Consider the following 22,459-nt stretch of genomic DNA (forward strand, 5'->3'; position numbering starts at 1 on the left):
CTTATGACTCATTTATTCGATTGAGGGAGGGAGGGAGGGAGGGAGGCAGGGAGGGAGGGAGGGATAAATTGATGGATGGATGGATGGATGGATGGATGGATGGATGGGATGGGATGGGATGGATGGATGGATGGATGGATGGTTGGATGGATGGATGGATGGATGGATGGATGGATGGGTGGGTGGGTGGGTGGGTGGGTGGTTGTTTGGGTGGGTGGGTGTTTGGTTGGGTGGATGGGTGTGTGTGGGTGGCTTGAAGGGAGGGAGGGAGGGAGGGAGGGAGGGATAAATCGATGGATGGATGGATGGGTGGATGGAAAAATGGATGGATGGATGGATGGATGGATGGATGGATGGATGGATGGATGGAGCGATTGATGAATCGAATAATGGATGGATGGGTGGATGAATAATGGATGGATGGATAGATGGATGGATGAATGGGTGGGTGAATTGGTGGATGGAAAAATGGATGGATGGATGGATGGATGGATGGATGGATGGATGGATGGGATGGGATGGGATGGGATGTAATCTAAGTATCTTACTGTAACTTATGACTCATTTATTCGATTGAGGGAGGGAGGGAGGGAGGCAGGGAGGGAGGGAGGGATAAATTGATGGATGGATGGATGGATGGATGGATGGATGGATGGATGGATGGATGGATGGATGGATGGATGGATGGATGGGATGGGATGGGATGGGATGGATGGGATGGGATGGGATGGGATGGGATGGATGGATGGATGGTTGGATGGATGGATGGATGGATGGATGGATGGATGGATGGATGGATGGATGGATGGGTGGTTGTTTGGGTGGGTGGGTGTTTGGGTGGGTCGGTGTTTGGTTGGGTGGATGGGTGTGTGTGGGTGGCTTGAATGGATGGAGGGAGGGAGGGAGGGAGGGAGGGAGGGATAAATCGATGGATGGATGGATGGGTGGATGGAAAAATGGATGGATGGATGGATGGATGGATGGATGGATGGATGGATGATGGATGGATGGATGGATGGATGGATGGATGGATGGATGGATGGATGGATGGATGGATGGAGCGATTGATGAATCGAATAATAGATGGATGGGTGGATGAATAATGGATGGATGGATGGATGGATGGATGAATGGGTGGGTGAATTGGTGGATGGAAAAATGAATGGATGGATGGATGGATGGATGGATGGATGGATGGATGGATGGATGGGATGGGATGGGATGGGATGGGATGGATGGATGGATGGATGGATGGATGGATGGATGGATGGATGGATGGATGGATGGATGGGATAGTACGATTGATGGAACAACACGTATCTTTTTAATATGAGCCTAGGGTTTTCGAAAAATATTATATCAAATACTAGTTGCTGATAATTCCTGACCAGCTAACGTAGATCTTTTTAATTGATCGATAGAGGTTCATAACAAAAATACTAACTTGATTTTGGAATTTCTTTATTTGCAATGTGCAAAAATGTCACCTATCAAGAAGTGCAAACACTAAATAAAGGTGTTGACTCCATAACAATATAGAAAAGGGTTTCTTTTGCCTTGAAAAGTGGAAATATAGAAAAGGGTACTAATTGCCAAACAACATAGAAAAAGGGTAATTATTACCAACAAATATAGAAAAAGGTAATCATTGCCCATCAATATAGAAAAGGGAAACTAATATTCATCAAAATGGAAAAGAGTAGTAATTGCTCAACAATATAAAATAATAATTATTACCCAACAAAACGTCAAGTGTCATTATTGTCCAACAATTTTTAAAAGGCTAAAAAAAGTTAAATATTGCACGATAATTTAGAAAAGGGATATTATTGACCGACAATAAAGAAAAGAGTAACTATTGCCCAACAATATTGAAACGGGTACATATTGCCCAACAATATAGAAAGGGTTATTATTGCCCAACAATATAGAAAGGTTTATTATTGCCCAACAATATTGAAAAGGGTTATTATTGCCCAAACAATAAATAAAAGGGTTACTTAAGGGGTTATTATTGGCAACAATATAGAAAGGGGTTATTATTGCCCAACAATATAGAAAGGGTTTTTATCACCCAACACTATAGAAAAGGGTACTTATTGCGAAACAATATAGAAAAGTGTTATTATTGCCCAACAATATAGAAAACGGAACTAACTGCCCATGAATATAGAAAATGGTTATTTTTTGCCCAACAAATCAGTGGAATAGGGTTACTATTACCCAACAATATAGAGAGGGTACTTATTGCCCTACAATATAGTAAAGAGTTATTATTGCCCAACAATATATAAACAATAGTTATATCCTAACAATATAGAAAAGGGTTATTAGTGCCGAACAATTTAGAAAAGGGTACTTACTGCCCAACAATTAAGAAAAAGGTTACTAACAATAATACCCAACAATAAAGCAAAGTGTTATTATTGCCCAACAATATATAAACAATTGTTATATCCTAACAATATAGAAAAGGGTTATTAGTGCCGAACAATTTAGAAAAGGGTACTTACTGCCCAACAATTAAGAAAAAGGTTACTAACAATAATACCCAACAATAAAGCAAAGTGTTATTATTGCCCAACAATATAGAAAGGGTTTTTTATCACCCAACACTATAGAAAAGGGTACTTATTGCGAAACAATATAGCAAAGTGTTATTATTGCCCAACAATATAGAAAAGAATAATTACATCCCAACACTATAGAGATATGTTAAACGTGTCCAACAATTTAGAAAAGAGAAAAACTGCCCAATAATTTAGAAAAGGGTTACTATATGTAATACCCAACAATATAGAAAAGGGTTATTATTGCCCAATAATATATAAAAAGAATGATTACATCCCAACAATTTAGAAAAGGGTTACTATATGTAATACCCAACAATATAGAAAAGGGTTATTATTGCCCAATAATATTGAAAAGAATAATTACATCCCAACAATTTAGAAAAGGGTTATAACTGCACACCAATTCAGAAAAGGGTTATCATTACTTAATAATACAGAAAAGGGTTATCATTACTCAACAATACAGAAAAGGGTTATCGTTATTCAACAATACAGAAAAGGGTTATCGTTACTCAACAATACAGAAAAGGGTTATCGTTACTCAACAATACAGAAAAGGGTTATCGTTACTCAACAATACAGAAAAGGGTTATCGTTACTCAACAATACAGAAAAGGGTTATCGTTACTCAACAATACAGAAAAGGGTTATTATTAAACGACAATACAGAAAAGGGTTATCGTTACCCAACAATACAGAAAAGGGTTATCGTTACCCAACAATACAGAAAAGGGTTATCGTTACCCAACAATACAGAAAAGGGTTATCGTTACCCAACAATACAGAAAAGGGTTATTATTAAACGACAATACAGAGAAAGGTAAAAATTGTCCAAACAAATAAGAAAATGGTAAGTTTTACTGGTTTCTCACGATACATGGTCATAAATAGTTTAATGCATCATTACGTTGATCATATTACACTTTTATGATCAAAACAAAAACACATGATTTTTGAACAGTTAAACATATTAGCAGAGGCGTAGCTAGGCCTTAATAACTTGTAGGGCCGATGCTTTCATGTAATAGTTAGATGAAATGAAGTGAATTCTTAATTATTAAGAATGAGCGGAGTAAGCGTAGCGAACGAGTCCTTCTTAATTATCAAGTATTCACTTCATACCATCTGGCTGACTTACAACCTCATTGGCTGGTACATGTACATTGTCAACGCAAAATCTGACGCAGGGAGTGTGTGTATTGGATGATTGGCAGACTAGGCGGACTTTTTAACACGCGCAAAGTTGAAAATATAGGCGGTATTCTAAGTGTGTTAGGGGACTTTCATACGCACATAATTGATCACACTTGATTATATTCGCAATGATTACAATAAAATCAAGCAATACACCCTAATTTAGATAAACATCAAATTTGCTTTGGTTAAAAAAGGCAAACTTTTGAGTTGTTCAAAGTGTTTGAGTAGCTTTTAGTTTTCATTGTATTTTTGGATTATTTAATTTTTTGTCATTTTGCAAAAGTAGTTGTAGGCCCAGGCCTGCAATGCCCATATGTAGCTACGCCACTGATTAGCCTTTATGAATGGAATTTTTCATTTAATAGCTACTAGCGACCAATTTCCCGTCATAATATCGATAATACCTTTATCAGTACACAAATCCTTTTGTTTTTAACATCTAAGTCAAATGAGTTAAATATAATAATGCAATAAAATAAAGATGATTATTGGAACGAACTTTACCACATTGTGCGTTCCCCTTACATCCCACTGAATATACTTTGTTGTTTTGTCTTCTTTTAGCAGTAAATGCCCAGACAGTTCACGTTATTCATGTGTTTAATATGAAACGTGTTTCGCTCGGTTTGTTGGCTTGTTTTTGCGGTCTCCTTGCCTTTATTTTTATACAAAATAAAAGTAAAATAGTTGATGATCTTAATTTTGTTTCAATTATACATACAGTAATGGATGATTAATAAGCTTTTTCACTGAGATATCTATATATTCGTGTTCTAATATTTGAACTTTTTATAACTTCATTGTCAAAGTTAATATAAATATCCATTTCATTGATTGACCTAGTTCAAGCGTTTACATAGATATTGCGTGTTTCCGTTCAAGTGGCTTGTTCCGCTTCATGACTGTTAAAAATTAAAAAGGGAATTTCCAGTAACCTTGACATTTAGAAATCACCTCATGGACTAAAATTGCAGGTTATGAGTAAGTATTGTCTTCATTCTATTCTATAATTGATTTTTTATTTTATTAACTTCTTTTAAATTTAGCCATTGAGTTCAATTGTTCATTATGCAAGCTTATTTAGGGAAGAAAATAAAAATCAAGATGGATGTGTCCATGAGCGTAAGAAAACAAGCAATTGTTCATTCAGATTTATATCAACACTATCAAATGTAACACCCGATGGTCGTTACATCATTCTTAAATATTTCAGCGCTTTTGATAGATACGTCTATGTCGGTCAGACAAAGTCCACTAGCGTATCCGGGGCAAAGCAGGAGTGGACGGTGCTGCCGACGCCCACCCCTTTACCTAAAATTGACAAAGTGATATTTGCATGCGTATATGAATGAAAACACCGAATACAGCATGTTAGACCACAATTAGTTAAAATGTTCGTAGGGGTAAAACATCCCACCTGTACCACGCTTTATTTTCCAACAAGCTTTTATATTGCGCCCCCAATGAACACCCCCTTCAACGTTTAATCTTGGCTCCGCCCTTGCTTGCCGAGGTAAATCGCTTGAAAGATAGACAAAATTTGTGCAATTTCATTCTAGGTGAACCATTGTGTACAACTGTGATATCATTATGGGAATATTAAAAATAGAAATATGGAAAAACGAAGACATTTTGGAAAGGGAAATTTATTGTCTTAAGTGCAGGAAACTCGGACATGATTATAATCATGGCTGAATGCAATTGTGCAAGATGACATACTGTTCCACTTGAATCCAGCAGCTTTCTTTATTTGCCTATCAAAAATCGGTGGCTTTATTAGAGTTATTTGGATGATTTCAGGATACTTCTAATTTTTGTGAGTTGATAAACAATTGTTTAAAGTAATAAGAGTTAAATGTTTGAGTAAGACGGTAATGATACAAAGTATATGTTATATTTCACCGACCTTTTACAGAAACGTTCATTTGCTTGGTCCGATTTTTCATATTTATTTCGTTTCGTGTCAGTTAGGCCTTGATCTTGTTATGTCTTGCCCTTGTTATGCCTTGCCTTTGTAATGTCTTGACCTTGTTATGTCTTGCCCATGTTTTACATTGCCTTTGTAATGACTTGACCTTGTTATGTCTTGCCCTTGTTATGCCTTGCCTTTGTAATGTCTTGACCTTGTTATGTCTTGCCCATGTTTTACATTGCCTTTGTAATGACTTGACCTTGTTATGTCTTGCCCTTGTTATGCCTTGCCTTTGTAATGTCTTGACCTTGTTATGTCTTGCCCATGTTTTACCTTGCCTTTGTAATGTCTTGACCTTGTTATGTCTTGCCCATGTTTTACATTGCCTTTGTAATGACTTGACCTTGTTATGTCTTGCCCTTGTTATGCCTTGCCTTTTTATGTCTTGAAATTGCCCTTGTTATGTATTGACCTTGTGATGCATTGCCTTTGTAAGGTATTGACCTTGTGATGCATTGCCTTTGTAAGGTATTGACCTTGTGATGCATTGCCCTTGTAAGGTATTGACCTTGTGATTCATTGCCCTTGTAAGGTATTGACCTTGTGATGCATTGCCCTTGTAAGGTCTTGACCTTGTGATGCATTGCCCTCGTAAGGTCTTGACCTTGTGATGCATTGCCCTTGTAAGGTATTGACCTTGTTAGGCCTTGCCCTTGTAAGGTCTTGACCTTGTGATGCATTGCCCTTGTAAGGTCTTGACCTTGTGATGCATTGCCCTTGTAAGGTATTGACCTTGTTAGGCCTTGCCCTCGTAAGGTCTTGACCTTGTGATGCATTGCCCTTGTAAGGTATTGACCTTGTTAGGCCTTGCCCTCGTAAGGTCTTGACCTTGTGATGCATTGCCCTTGTAAGGTATTGACCTTGTTAGGCCTTGTCCTTGTAAGGTCTTGACCTTGTGATGCATTGCCCTTGTAAGGTCTTGACCTTGTGATTCATTGCCCTTGTAAGGTATTGACCTTGTTAGGCCTTGCCCTCGTAAGGTCTTGACCTTGTGATTCATTGCCCTTGTAAGGTATTGACCTTGTGATGCATTGCCCTTGTAAGGTCTTGACCTTGTGATTCATTGCCCTTGTAAGGTCTTGACCTTGTGATGCATTGCCCTTGTAAGGTCTTGACCTTGTGATTCATTGCCCTTGTAAGGTATTGACCTTGTGATGCATTGCCCTTGTAAGGTCTTGACCTTGTGATTCATTGCCCTTGTAAGGTATTGACCTTGTGATGCATTGCCCTTGTAAGGTCTTGACCTTGTGATTCATTGCCCTTGTAAGGTATTGACCTTGTTAGGCCTTGCCCTTGTAAGGTCTTGGCCTTTTATTACCTTGTTTTGCATTGACATTGTGCTTCTAAACAGGATGTTCGTTTAAAATTATATGTTGTTCATTTTATGGAGAAAGAAAATTAATATTAATAAATCAATCAAACAATGGTATAATTGCCCGGGAATGGATATGGTATTATTTAATGGAATGACTATGCTTTTGTTAAACAGGAATGTCCATAATATTACTTAACGAGAATGGCTATGGTATTGTAAAACGTGAATGGTTATAGTATTTCCGAAACGAAAATGACTATGGTATTGATTAACGAAAATGTCTATGATGATGTTTATCGAGAATGGCTGTGTAATTTTTTAACGGGAATGACCATGGTATTGATTAACGGGAATGACCATTGTATTGTTTAACGGGAATGACCATGATATTGTTTAACGGGAATGACCATGGTATTGTTTAACGGGAATGACCATGGTATTTATAACGGGAATAACCATGGTATTGTTTAACGAAAATGACCATGATATTGTTTAACGAGAATGACCATGGTATTGTTTAACGGGAATGACCGTGGTATTGTTTAACGGGAATGACTATGGTATTTCTAACGGGAATGACCATGGTATTGTTTAACGGGAATGACCATGGTATTGTTTAACGGGAATGACCATGGTATTGTTTAACGGGAATGACCATGGTATTGTTTAACGGGAATGACCATGGTATTTTTACGGGAATGACCATGGTATTGTTTAACGGGAATGACCATGGTATTTTTTACGAGAATGACCATGGTATTGTTTAACGGGAATAACCATGGTATATTTTACGGGAATGACCATGGTATTGTTTAATGGGAATGACCATGGTATTGTTCAACGAGATTGACCATGGTATTTTTAACGGGAATGACCATGGTATATTTTAACGGGAATGATCATTGTATATTTTACTGGAATGACCATGGTATTTTTTACGAGAATGACCATGGTATTGTTTAACGGGAATAACCATGGTATATTTTACGGGAATGACCATGGTATTGTTTAATGGGAATGACCATGGTATTGTTCAACGAGATTGACCATGGTATTTTTAACGGGAATGACCATGGTATATTTTAACGGGAATGATCATTGTATATTTTACTGGAATGACCATGGTATTGTTTTACGGGAATTGTCATGGTATTGTTTAACGGGAATGACCATGGTATATTTAACGGGAATGACCATGGTATTGTTTTACGTGAATGACCATGGTATTGTTTAACGAGAATGACCATGGTATTGTTTAACGGGAATGGTCATGGTATTTTTAATGGGAATGACCATGGTATCGTTTAACGGGAAAGACCATGGTATTTTTTAATGGGAATGACCATGGTATTTTTAACGGGAATGACCATGTTTTTTTAAACGGGAATGACCATGGAATATTTTAACGGGAATGACCATGGTATATTTTACGGGAATGACCATGGTATTGTTTAACGGGAATGGTCATGGTATTGTTTAACGGGAATGACCATGGTATTGTTTAATGGGAATGACCACGGTATTGTTTAACGGAAATGACCATGGTATTGTTTTACGGGAATGACCATTGTATTGTTTAACGGGAATGACCATGGTATTGTTCAACGTGAATGACCATGGTATTGTTTAACGGGAATGGTCATGGTATTGTTTAACGGGAATAACCATGGTATTGTTTAATGGGAATGAACATGGTATTGTTTAACGGGAATGACCATGGTATTATTCAACGAAATTCACCATGGTATTGTTTAAAGGGAATGACCATGGTATTATTCAACGAGATTCACCATGGTATTGTTTAACGGGAATGACCATGGTATTGTTTACCGAGAATGACCATGGTATTGTTTAACGGGAATGACCATGGTACTGTTTAACGGGAATGACCATGGTATTGATTAACGAAAATATTTATGATGTTGTTTATCGAGAATGGCTGTGTATTTTTTTAACGGGAATGACCATGGTATTGTTTAACGGGAATGACCATGGTATTGTTTAACGGGAATGACCATGGTATTGTTTAACGGGAATGGTCATGGTATTGTTTAACGGGAATTACCATGGTATTGTTTAATGAGAATGACCATTGTATTGATTAACGGGAATGACCATGGTATTGTTCAACGAGAATGACCATGGTATTGTTAAACGGGAATGACCATGGTATTGTTTAACGAGAATGACCATGGTATTGTTTAACGAGAATGACCATAGTATTGTTCAACGAGATTGACCATGGTATTGTTTAACGGGAATGACCATGGTATTGATTAATGGGAATGACCATGGTATTGATTAACGGGAATGACCATGGTATTGTTTTACGGGAATGACCATGGTATTGTTTAACGGGAATGACCATTGTATTGTTTTACGGGAATGACCATGGTATTGATTAACGGGAATGACCATGGTATTGTTTAACGGGAATGACCATGGTATTGTTTAACGGGAATGACCATGGTATTGATTAATGGGAATTACCATGGTATTGATTAACGGGAATGACCATGGTATTGTTAAACGGGAATGACCATGGTATTGTTTAACGGGAATGACCATTGTATTGTTTTACGGGAATGACCATGGTATTGTTTAACGGGAATGACCATGGTATTGATTAACGGGAATGACCATGGTATTGTTTAACGAGAATGACCATGGTATTGTTTAACGAGATTGGCCATGGTAGTGTTTAACGAGAATGACCATGGTATTGTTTAACGAGAATGACCATGGTATTGTTTTACGAGAATGACCATGATATTGTTTTACGGGAAGGATAATGGTAATATTAACGAGAATGTCTATGATATTGTTAAACGAGAAATACTATGGTATTGTTTTACGATTGTGATTATGGTATTGTTTTACGGGAAGGATAATGGTAATATTAACGAGAATGTCTATGATATTGTTAAACGAGAAATACTATGGTATTGTTTTACGATTGTGATTATGGTATTGTTTAAAGGGAATGAATTTGACAATGGTAAACGGGAAAGGCTATGGCTTTGTTTAAATTTTTCAAACGATTCACAAGGATATAACACTTTTATAAACATCCTACATACGAAACAGACGCGGACGGATATGACTTGATTGTTGGGATCGCTTGCTTGGAAATATAAACAATACATGGATGACGAATCTTTGTTCGACGAACAATGCTAGAAAGTGCTTAACGACATTACACATGTTTAAGATTTTTGTGGTCATTTTAGCACTAACATCCTGTTAATGTAGCTTTCGATTATCGCTGTTTATCTAGTATCGCATGTAACAAAGATGTAGCTTATCGGATCACTTGTTATTAAGAATGAATGAAGTCAATGATGTATGACCATAAATTTAACTTAATAAGTCGAATATCGAATACCATCCCAGTTCTTATAGTGCATTACCGTTTTACTGTCGTTGTGCGGTGTATTCAATAACTTAAAAAGATAACGAAATTTATGTAGATTTCTGCAGACCTCTGCGCAGACACAATATACTCATTTAAACAAACAATATTACTGCGTTGCATGTATAACGATGTTTACGCATCAAATCGAGGTGCAGGTGACAATTGGGACCACTGAACAAAATGTTTTATAATAAAAAAGCAATATAATTGAGTTATCAAATATTTGCAGAATCAACAGAGCAATTTGGTGAAACTTCACTTCCGCGACAATGAAGCCGAAGGGGAGGCCCGGGAAACAGAGTCGAGGTTGTGGCAAGGAGAGTGATGTTAATGCCATGTACGCGGAGGAGGACTGGGAAATTGTTGAGCCGTTACTGGAGTTCCTCAAGCACAAGAAAGTCCGAGTGTTTGACCCGCACAGAGATGGAATGGCCAGTAAGTATATAACAGGTTGTTGTCGTATTATTCTTGTTGAGTTTTTGATTTCCAAGTATTTGTCATAGGGTCATGTCGAGGGTAAAATATGTTGTTTTAGCTGAGTTTTATTATAATGGTTATAGTGTTTATATTGTTCTGTTTATTTTTTTCCCATAACTGTTGAGGATGTAAAATTCAAAGGGACTTGCTCATGTTTTGTAAAATGCACTTTTTACAAATAGAAACTAATATCACGAATTGAAATGTTGAAAATAATTAGGAGTGTTAAAACTAAGATACTGACATATAAACGTTGTTGGGTGCTTGGCTAATCGCATTATCACGCGATGCTACCAATGTTCTTTTTAAATACATTTCCATGTTTTATCAGTCCTGGTGGTCGAGGGGTAAATGCTTCTATTTTCTATTTGTATCTATAATACTGGCATGGGTTTGCTTACAACTAAAACCACAATATCTTTAATTCTTTAATTGAATGTTTTATCAAAGAGTATATAAGTATAATATACGTGTTTTCAGATGTATTTTCAGGAAAACTAATTTTTGGTCCAAAATACACGAGTCCTTTAATAAACCATAAATTTCAAACCTGTATTCTTCAACTTATTTTTTTTTTTCCGATACTTTTTTTTATAGCGTTGTGATTAGAAGTTTGTGACACTTATGAATCAAGATTTGGTAGAATAGTTAAAGTATCCTGAAATGGACGTTTTTAATACACGCAATCATCATTAATAGTTTGATTTTTTTAACATGTTTAACATGTTCACACATACGAAAGCGGAAAGGAAGTAGACTCTGCTTGAGTCACAAAACAACCAAAAATGAAAATACAACGTTTTCAAATATATAACAATACATGTAGCTAACCATACAATTTCATTTAGGGACATGAACGGTAATGTGCTTAATTATCTATTAGGATGTACATGTACACATGTATGTGAAAGTTTTACCAATTACCATTTAATTTACAAATATCTTTTCGTCATTCTTAAGTGATTAAATGATAAAGAGTTCACAATCAGTAATGATTATTCATTGATAACATGAACTTTGTTTTGATGAACACAACATTCATAAACACTGTGAATTCGATATGTATACCTTATCATTTTATTATACATGTACATCTCCCCTCGCATTCGGAACTCCTCGGCCATATTTATCGAAATCAACCTCGGATGCATGCCGGTACATCAGTAGAAGTAGTTCGTATTTTTTTAGAAATTATATCATTCATCAAATGTAGTGTTTAAGCTTGTATTTATCTATCTTAGTTAAATTAATTACCAGTGAAGTGTATTATTGCAAACATAATCAAGATTTCCAAGAGTTAAGTCATTACGTTTAACTGCTAAATTGAATTACAACGCGATCTACTTGCAGCGGGCTTAAACATAACGATTTCTGAGTATGTAAACCGTCCATATACATCCGATGTTGTTTTCGATAAAAATGGCCGAGGAGTTCCGAATGTTCCCCTCGAGATATGAAATTTTGTCTTGAAACTATGTTCTCCTGCCCAAAATAGTCTGAAACAAAAATCGCAATATTTAAAAAAAATGCAAATTTGATTGGCGATTTTATAATATATAAACAAATATCACGCTGGCATTTAATTTCAATGCTTGTCTTCTTAAAACAAAAGGAGTGATCATAACTAGACTCAAAGTGTCCAGTGGGGTAAAGGATAATAAGAATACAACCTACAATTTCGTCCAATGAAATTAAATCATTAAAGTACTAAGACTTAATCATTAAGATTTTCAACTTGCACGGGTGTTTAAAGATCCGCCCCCGGCAACTCATCTGATACAACCTACACTTTCGGCCAATGAAATTGCAGATAGGCAATCATTAGGTACTTAACTTAATCATTAACAATTTAAATTTGTACGGGTGTTTAAAGGTCCGCCTCCTGCCACTCAGCTCATACACACTCCATGCGTCAGATTTTGAATTGACAATGTATCAATCAGCCAATAAGGTTTATTTTACGTTAGTCATATGACCTGAAGTAATATCTCAATTATCAAAAAGGGTTGGTTTGCTACGCTCATTCCGCCCATTCTAAATCAATAAAAATTTAATTCATGTCATCTAACAATAACAAAGTTTGTGTAAATATATCGTTATGCAATAAATTAGCATTAAATCAACCTGCATCATTGTTACTCTGCATGAAAAATAATATTAAGGAAGAAAAACACCACTCTTAAGGTTTGGAAGCTGTGCCAACTGAAACTGGATAAATAAACAAGGAACAAGGAACATATATACTCTTGATTTGAAGAGACATTTCGCGAATCCGGCCTTTTTCCTACGTAACATATTGCTGTTTTGGTATAGATGTATTGAATTGATAACTAAGAAGTTATCAAGGGGTTGGACGAACTACATGTTCCGTTATAGTAGTAAAGGTATATTTGCTAAAATGAGGCGCGATCCGAGATCTTGGTTTTCGAAGAAAATTGTTCCATTTGAATACGTTAAAGATATTAAAATAAAATATGATGATAATTGAAAGAAATATTATATTTTGTAATTAATTATTCTAATTTTACAAATACACTATTTAAAATAACCTAAGGCATAAAAATCAAGCATGATACCATAGCAACCAGGCATTCATTAGTATTATATGTAACTTTGTACTTTTTCGATTACGCAATGCAGTGTTTTATACATTTTAGCGCGAAACGTTGTGCCTCCTTGATTAGACTAAGTAGAAGTAAGATTTCATGAAGTAAAATCTTTATGATTAACAATGTGCGAAGTGAGCGTAACGAACGAGCTTTTCTTAAGCATTAAGATATTACTTCAGGTCATCAAACTAACTTAGAATACGACCTTATTCGCTGATACATTGTCAACCAAAATCTGGCCCAGGGAGTGTGTATCGGATGCGTGGCAGTGGGCGGACCATTCAACATCCGCAAAAGTTGAAATTCTTAATGATTAAGCCTAGTACTAAATGATTGCATACTCTGCAATTTTATTGGCTGAACATATAGGTTGTATTCTAAATAAAGTCAATATGAGTTAAGCAAACAATATAACGTCATAGTTATTCATTACCAACAATAGAGCTGAGGTTCCCATGCTGTGTATTTAATGTTTATATGGGTATTTTAAAGGTATTTACCATTACTTTTTTTGATAAATAAACAACATATTTGATGTGGGCCAAAATATGATAATTAAAAGAGCATTATAAAACATATCTTAGTTGATTATTTTGAGCCACTATAAAAGTTATTTTTATTTATCTACAATGACAATAAAACGAATACAGGCTTTCAAGTGACCAATAACAAAAAAGTAGGGATAAAAGTAGGAGGATTTTTTTTGAAAGAGCAGGGTAAAATAGGGATATTAAGAGCAAAAAGTAGGAATAGAAGGGCTCTTTTCTTACCTTTTTAGATGCAAATAAATGACTACTACACCAATTTATCAATTAGGATGTACATGTAGTTATCTCTGCTTTGAAACAAGTGCTTCAAGAGAGATGAGGAGATGGACCTAAAATGGGTGTCTCTGACTTGTTCCCATGCACCACTCATTCCCATCATAGAGTCCCTCTTTCAGAACTGGAGACCTACTGCATCAAACTAATCCTACAAAATACTAGAAATGGCTTGTCTTTTTAATCATGATTTAGATCATTTCAAACAATGCACATAGTTTAAACTTTTCCATTATTCTTCGAACTAATTTTAGAAAAAAGTAGGGATAGTACGGCTTTTTCAAGAAAAAGAAGGGAAAAGTAGGAGCCTAACAAAAAAGTAGGAAAAGAAGGGCTTGCTTGAAAACCTGCCGGAATAGATGTATACGCTTTATTATAATCATTACTAATGCCTTGGAGTTTCTTCCATTTTATAATTATATATATAACTGTGATGTTAATATTTGCAGATGAAACAAACCTGAAGATCTGGGTTGACAAGGGCATCTACAACTCTAAAATGAGTGTGATTTTCTTGTCAAGGCGCTGGAGCGAGATGGTAGAGTTTACGTTTCGTACGGAGTGCGCAGTGACTAGATTTGCTCATACGGTAGGGCGCCATCGTGTTCTGCTCGTTTTGCTTGACAGCCGTAAGATACCGGACAACTTGCGCCACTTCCAAAAGATATATGCGTGGAAGTTGAAGCAGCACCCTAAAGATGTAAGAGAGCATGAAAGGATTCTTGAAGCTCTGTGTAAAAGTAAGTAGCTAGGCTCTTCATATTAAAGTAACTCGCGCATGGTTTGTAAAATGAACTTCTTTAATTACGAAATAAAGTGTGTCAAATCATAAGGAGTGAGAAAACTAAAATACCTCAGAAAATTTATACGATCGGTGTGTATGCCTGAACTTCTTACTTCTTAACTACTAGACCGCAGAAATATCGGTTGGTCTTTTATTAAGTATAGGTTAGAGTTTATTAAATTTGAAACTTCTTTGTGAATTTCTAACCTAAGGAAGCGGAGCGCAGCGAAGCGACCGTGCTTTCTTATCCCATAACGAAGAAATTACTTTATAAATTCTAGCCCTCCCAAATTGCATCAGCTTGAAAATTAAGCCGTGCGCCTGTCAAAAAGACCTGTCAATCAATGCAAGATATTGTGACGTCATTTAAATCATCGTTGACACTGAAATTGCGCCTTTGCATATGCAAACAGTAGGCGTTGTTATATGCGCATGCGCCGTTATAGCAATTTACTTAATCATGAAGAGTCGTCTTCAGAAATAAGTAACCATTCTTCACAAATAAGAAACGAAACATCTAGCGTCCCTGATTGGCTGACAATATAGGGCAAACACTGGTATATGATTTTATCATTTGTCTGACAAAAAATCTAATCATAATGCTTACTTAATCATGCAGAAAATAGTTTTAGGATTTCAGTTTTATTATGATAAAATTAGACTGATTTAAACCACGTCATCGTTTGTTTTGATTGTTTAGTTTACATCACTTAATATTTATTATTATACATGGAAACCCAGGAAAAAGGAAGAGAATATCGCGAGTATAAATGTGCATTAATTTACCGATGTTATCATTATACTTAACTGAGTGGTGATTGATCTTCTAGTACCAAATAATATTCACTGGAAATAGAACAGGCGAAACGCAGTATCAATATTGAATTTTGGTAAATCGCAACGTACTTTGGGAATTAGATATTTACTGTATCTACATACAAAATATAAATTTCATGTAGGAGAGATTGCAGTTTTTAGGATTCTGTAATAAACAATCATTCGGTATAATACAGTAAATACTTTACCCTATTGTAGAGCCAAAAAACAAATTTCAACGAGGCCGGTTGTTTTGGACCAACCCCTACATAGGCAGTGACAAACGACAGGCATACATCACCGATGAGAAACAGAGACGATTTGGGAAAACTGAAATACTGAGACATATCGGCAAAGTCAAAACGGTTTTTGAACATTTCGAGTTACATTGCACTTTTGATAGGTGCACTTTCCGTTGTCAGGGTAACGAAGTTTTAGAAGCATACTATCATTTACAACAGTGCCAGTTTCAGCAAATAGCGTGCAGGTACTGTAACCAGTTCATAACAAAAAAGAAAATACTGAAGCATGAGAATGAACGGTGCCTATACAAGAAAGTAGCCTGCCCGAACCCTTCATGCAACGGAACGTTCCCTGCGAAAAGTGTTGAAGAGCATAAAAAGAAATGTCCTTTTGAAGAAGTTGAATGCATACATGCAGTCTATGGCTGTAAAATGAAATTCAAGAAAATGGAGACAAAAAAACACTTGGATTCGTGTCAGTTTGTGAAGATATTTTGCAATGGTTGCCGAAAGGAGTATTTCAGACGAGACGTGTATAGCCATAAATGCGAAGACGCATTACCTATGCATTTTCAGAAAACGAAGCCAAACTTTTCTTGCAATGATGTAAAACGAACGGAAACGTTCAACTGTAAACATCAAGGATGTTCGTTTGTTGGAACGTCTCCCAAGTATCAGCGTCACGTCGTCTGCTGTGACTACAGGCGTCAGCGTTGTGAGCATTGTGGAGACCGCTTCCCTGTCAAAGACCTGACACAGCATGAACAAAATTGTCAGAAGATAGATGAATGCCAAGCTTGTGGAATGGCAGTTCCACGGTGAGTTTAGATTTAGCTTACCAATTGTGTTTGAATAAAATGTTGAATAACTATTGTTTTAAGATGATGATTATGCGATTGGTTTGGTCATCTTTACCTCATTACGAGTATTACATTTTTTCAATTTCAATATACCCTATCTATTACTTATGTTGTTATTTTGCACTAAGTATTACGAACTTCTTATGTTATGACTTCAGTTCGGCAAAAGATACACACGAGTACGTCTGCACTGCTCTAGAGCTTTCTTCGGTATGTACAAACTGCCACGAGATTTTGGATTCTTCGTCAAAAACATCCCATCTTGAAACGTGTTCACCTACAGAACAACAGGTTCGCCTTTTTTACAGTTTTCATAATTATGCCCCCCATTCGAAGAAGAGGGGGTATATTGCTTTGCACATGTCGGTCGGTCGACCAAAGCTTGTCTGAGTGAAAACTCGACAAAGCCTGCACCCATGGCCATCAAACTTGACTTTGAGGTTGGGTTTGACCAGTAAATGACCCCTTTTAATTTAAGGGGTCATCGGGTCAAAGGTCACAGTGACATTGAATGTTAAAATGTCGTCCGAGTGATAACTCGTTTCAGTGACCTTGAACGCCTGCACCCATGGCCCTTGAGTTGAAGGTTGGGCCTGACCAGTATTTTTTTTATTCTAGGGGTCAACGGGTTAAAGTTCAAGGTCACAGTGACTTTGAACGCAAACTTGACAATTCCTGGACCTATGATCATCAAACTTGACATGAAGGTTGGGCCTGACCAGTAGATGACCCTTTTGTGTTAGGGGTCATCGGGTCAAAGGATAAGATCACAGTGACCTTTGACGCGAAAAGGCTTACAAAGCATCTTCTAGTGATAACTCATCAATGCCTGGACAAATGGTCATCAATCATTACATGGAGGCTGGGCCTGACCAGTAAATGACCCTGTTGATTTTAGGGATCATGAGGTCAAAGGTCAAGGTCACAGTGACCTTGAATGCGAAAATGTTGTCCGAGTGATCACTCGACACTGCCTGCGACCATAGCCCTCAAACTTGACTTGGAGGTTGGGCCTGACCAATAGATGACCCCTATTGATTTTATGGATTATCAGGTCAAAGTTTCAGTGACCTTGAACGCATAAAGCTTGTCTGTGTTAATACCCTAGGCATAGAAAATTTCAATTATGTTTAGCGTTTATACCTTAAAAATGAGAAAGGGGACCACTGACACCTATACCACAGTGTAGCCTATGCCTCAACCTAGGTCATGGCATAGGTCAATGGGGTGTGATTCAAGGCAGGCTCAGGGTTTTTGATACATTTGGGTATTTACTAAAATAATTTTACATCAAATTTTCAATATTTGTTGCGGTGATACCTTAAATGAGAAAGGGGACCAGTGACACCCATACCACAGTATAGCCTAGGTCTCAACCTAGGTCATGGCATAGGTCAATTGGCTGCGATTTTAGGCAGGCTCTGGGTTTTTAATACTTTTAGGTTAATAGCCTAGGCATTTTCCATCAAAATTTCAATAATGTGTAGCGCTGATACCTTAAAAATGAGAAAGGGGACCACTGACACCTATACCACAGTGTAGCGTAGGCGTTTACTTAGGTCATGGCATAGGTCAATGGGCTGCGATTTTAGGCAGGCTCAGGATTTTTGATACATTTAGGCTTTAACAATAATAATTCTACATCAATTTTTCAATATTTGTTGCGGTGATACCTCGATGACTCGACAATGCCTTCACTCATGGCCCCCGAACTTGACGATTTAGGTTGGAGGTGACCAGAAGATTACCTCTATGGGTGATGAGTCAAAGGTCAAGGTCACAACTCACATTTTTAATTAAAATGACGTCATATTTAATTATTCCCTGCTGCTAAATGGTTACATGGGTATCTGCAAATATCAGTCATCATCTGAACATGATAAAAAAAACTGTACCTTCTATCTTCACACGTTGAATTGTCATCATCTTAAAACTGCCTCAAAGGCAACCAATGTCAATGACAAATCAGCTGTCATTTCGGTCCATGCATATTTCATTCAATTGTCCAAATATTCTTGGAGGGAGGGGGGGTCATAATGTTTGACAAATATCTCTTGTTTTGATATCCATGTTATGTTAATGCAATAAAAACTGCAAGGATAACCGGATACTTCAAAGTCCACTCTCAATTCCCATGCTAACACATGCACATGCACACACATTCACCTCTTATACAAAGTTTTGGGTATTCTTGTTTGCACTTGCGTTTTGGGACCTCTATTGTAATAGGTTAGGACGTGGACAATGTTTTACACAAACTGTAGTCATTCTTTACATGATATATTCAACAGTTTGGTGGGGCTGACCTTATGATGAGAACCGATCTGAAAAACAAAGAAACAAAATCGAAAAGTGAAGAAAGAGGCGCAGTTTTAAAAGAAAGAGGTCCAAAGAGCAATAGAGAAAATGTTAGGAAAACGAGTGGAGGGAAAAGTAAGTTCAAATACAAACACTTTATTGAACAATACTCCATATTGTGCACACTTGGCCTCGTCGCTAGAATTTTAAAAACTGTAATTGAATTTTACATTAAGGTCAGGCCGTAGTGCAAAAGTGGGTGGGGAAGGTAAAAAATTAAAACGTTTCAAAAGTTTGTTTTATCTAGTTTTGAGGAAAGATCTTGTTTGGGAGTAAATCATACATTTTTTGGAGACATGTGTTCGGGTAGTTTGGAGTTGAGTAAATTTTACAAAAGCAGATTTTATCAGAATTTGGATATAAAAGCACTAACATTCTTTCGGTAAAGTCTGTCGACATTATTACTTTGTGTTTGTGTCAAAATGACCCAGACTACCTCATAAACATTATCTTGAGAATTATTGATGATATCTTTTCAAATAAGAAAGTTATTCAAAAAATAGTGGATGAAAAACATTTTCTGGTTACAAAAATGCAATCACCACAACGCCTCATGACAATATTGACCCGTAAACTTATTAATTTGTTATTGAGACATTTCCGGGAAAACGTAAATACTTTATGATTGGAAATCTGATAAAATCTTCTTTCGTAAAAATTGCTTAACTCCTAATTACAGCTTCACATGTTGCAACGGATATATGAATTCTGCTTGCTTAATACTGAACCTCAAAACTAAATTAATTTTTTTTTTTAAACATTTAAAATTGTGACCCTTCAAACGACGTTTGTATAGTGGCCGGCCCTTAAATAGATAAATATTCGGGGATTTTAAATTAAGATCTATTTCCACACATATATTACATTTAGGCATTACTTTCAATATTGCTTGAATTTGAACTAATTCTCGTTTGATGACTCTTTTCTTTCAGGTCCTTGGTCAATATTTCAGCCTGTGATCGAAACAACACCCTATGATGTTCGCATTGTAACGGCAGTAACCAGTCCAGCTCCTTCAAGCAGTGTTTTCGATTTGAAAAGGGTTTTACATTCGACATCAAACGACTTTGTCGATCTAAGAGATTTGAAACTCGCTCCGATAACACAAAAGTCGAGATACATGTTCAATCACTTGGAGGAAATTTTGGCTGAAAGTATTTCAAACGGAAACGTGCACAGTGGATTCTTTGAAATGTCTTCATACTGGTAAAGGTGACTTTAAAACGAAATTAAGACTATGGACATGGAGAGTGAACCGGTGCAAAATTCATGTCGTGTAAAACGCTTATACCTTCTTTGGATGAAATTATACATATTTATATGACAATAATACACCAGCATATTACAATTATACAAGGAAAAGCATCGAAGAGATATCTTAGAGCTAATATTAAACTTCTCACTTACTTATAAAAATGTAGTATATTCAAAGCTGCTCACTCACAGATTTACCGTTTTGTGAATTTTTTTAATTTATTTTTCGTCTTGGATTGAGCATATAACTGCGTAAATATCTGCAGATCAGTGATATAAGCCTGCTGACAAAAAAGCAGATCGCAGATTTTCATATTTCCGTTCGAAAATTACTGTTTTGTGGCTAAAAGCGTTCCTAACGGTTTAAGAAAATCCATAAACCATCATTTTTCAAACTTTAATATGAAAAATCTGCGATCCGATGTTTTATATCACTGGTTTTCTTACACTTTTCCATAAATTGGCTCGTTCGAAGATAAAAAATAAAACAGTTGTCTAAACTTTCAATCTGTGAAAGTGCAGCTTTAAAGGAAGATGTCTCATATTACGTTTTTGTTTATGCGTGCTGTACATAGTTCAGACTGATTGTGCTACTGCTGGTCCAGATAGTAAACATTTTTTATATTCAATTTTCACATTTAATACCGTCATATGACTATGTTAATGACTGTACTTTTACGCGCATTTTATCATAAGCATTTTTATGTTTTATGTTTTAAAAAAAAGTTTGTTTAATATCTACTGTCATCGGATTTTCAAACTCAATCATTTTTTTTTATAAAAAAAAATCTTATAATTTCAAACTAAACATTACAATACCAAAAATGTGATAAAATATTGAAAAATATTTCTTTTTTAAATATGCACTTTGTACTGTATAAAGATATTAACAGTTATAATATATATTTGCAGCACGAAGTGCATATTTCAAAAAAGTTTTCGTTTTTTTTCACATTTTTGGTAATGTCATTTTTAGTTTGGAATAATAAGATTTTATTTTGATTTTTTTTTAAAAATGATTGAGTTTGAAAATCCGGTGCCAGTGTTAATATCCACTTTAAAAACCATGACACTAACAGAAAAGGCAGAGGGCCATGTTTGAAATGTTATTTCAAACTGACACTTGTAAATTATGTACAAATGTATAATTTTGAAACAACTCTCCTGATATTTATTTGTAATTGTAAATAGATGGTTCTGATTAAATAACATATCGCTTTTTTGTTATAGATGTATTAAATTGATAACTATTTTAAGAAGTTAAGTGGGTGAACGCTAGTGTTTGAAAATCGGACTATATTTGCTATCGATAATCGAATCGAATCGAACCAAGCATTTCGATTTACTATTGGACAATAATCGAAAGTTCATAATATCAGTAAGGAATATATTCTGTATACATAACATCATCATGATCATTTAAATGGTTAATGTGATGCTATAGTCATGCTTTTTGCAACAGTAAGTAAATTTCCATAATCTTTTTCTGTCTTTAATTACATTACGAAAAAAACATAACAACACATCACATACTTAATAAGTGCACATCAATTGCAAAATGATGTAAACCGCATCAGGTAAGTCATCTTAGCATTTTATCCATGGAAAGCATATTACATATATGAGAACCAGCTTAACGTTTATTATTGCATAAAATATGTGTTTTCCGTCCGCTATCGTGGTGTGTTAAAACGCAAAACGCGTTATCGGTAGAAAACGTTCATTATTCAGTAAATTCACGTGCCGTTAATGACCGCCTTTTGTTT

At 36.0% G+C, this 22,459-nt stretch overlaps 1 protein-coding gene across 3 annotated transcripts; it reads left to right on the forward strand.

Moving 5' to 3' along the window:
- Positions 1-4,601: 4,601 nt before the first annotated feature.
- LOC128214562 (uncharacterized) lies at positions 4,602-21,913 on the forward strand. Of its 3 annotated transcripts, none has more exons than XM_052921094.1 (7): positions 4,602-4,751; positions 10,702-10,907; positions 14,829-15,119; positions 16,199-17,039; positions 17,240-17,372; positions 19,373-19,514; positions 20,372-21,913. In XM_052921094.1, exons 2-7 carry the CDS (start codon positions 10,742-10,744, stop codon positions 20,647-20,649), a joined length of 1,851 nt encoding a protein of 616 aa, XP_052777054.1. In that variant the 5' UTR covers positions 4,602-4,751; positions 10,702-10,741; the 3' UTR covers positions 20,650-21,913. The 3 variants fall into 3 exon arrangements, with proteins under 3 accessions (XP_052777054.1, XP_052777056.1, XP_052777055.1); XM_052921096.1 differs by lacking the exon at positions 4,602-4,751 and adding an exon at positions 5,077-5,095; XM_052921095.1 differs by lacking the exon at positions 4,602-4,751 and adding an exon at positions 5,194-5,586.
- Positions 21,914-22,459: the final 546 nt, after the last annotated feature.

Source organism: Mya arenaria, chromosome 13, assembly GCF_026914265.1.
Source record: "Mya arenaria isolate MELC-2E11 chromosome 13, ASM2691426v1".
NCBI classification, from domain to species: Eukaryota; Metazoa; Mollusca; class Bivalvia; order Myida; family Myidae; genus Mya; species Mya arenaria.

Bases quoted from the DNA above. Each gene is read 5' to 3' on its own strand.
- LOC128214562 (XM_052921094.1), top strand. From the start codon at position 10,742: ATGAAGCCGAAGGGGAGGCCCGGGAAACAGAGTCGAGGTTGTGGCAAG. The intron at 10,908-14,828 runs GTAAGTATATAA...TAATATTTGCAG, and splicing joins GCACAGAGATGGAATGGCCA to ATGAAACAAACCTGAAGATC. The intron at 15,120-16,198 runs GTAAGTAGCTAG...ACCCTATTGTAG, and splicing joins TCTTGAAGCTCTGTGTAAAA to AGCCAAAAAACAAATTTCAA.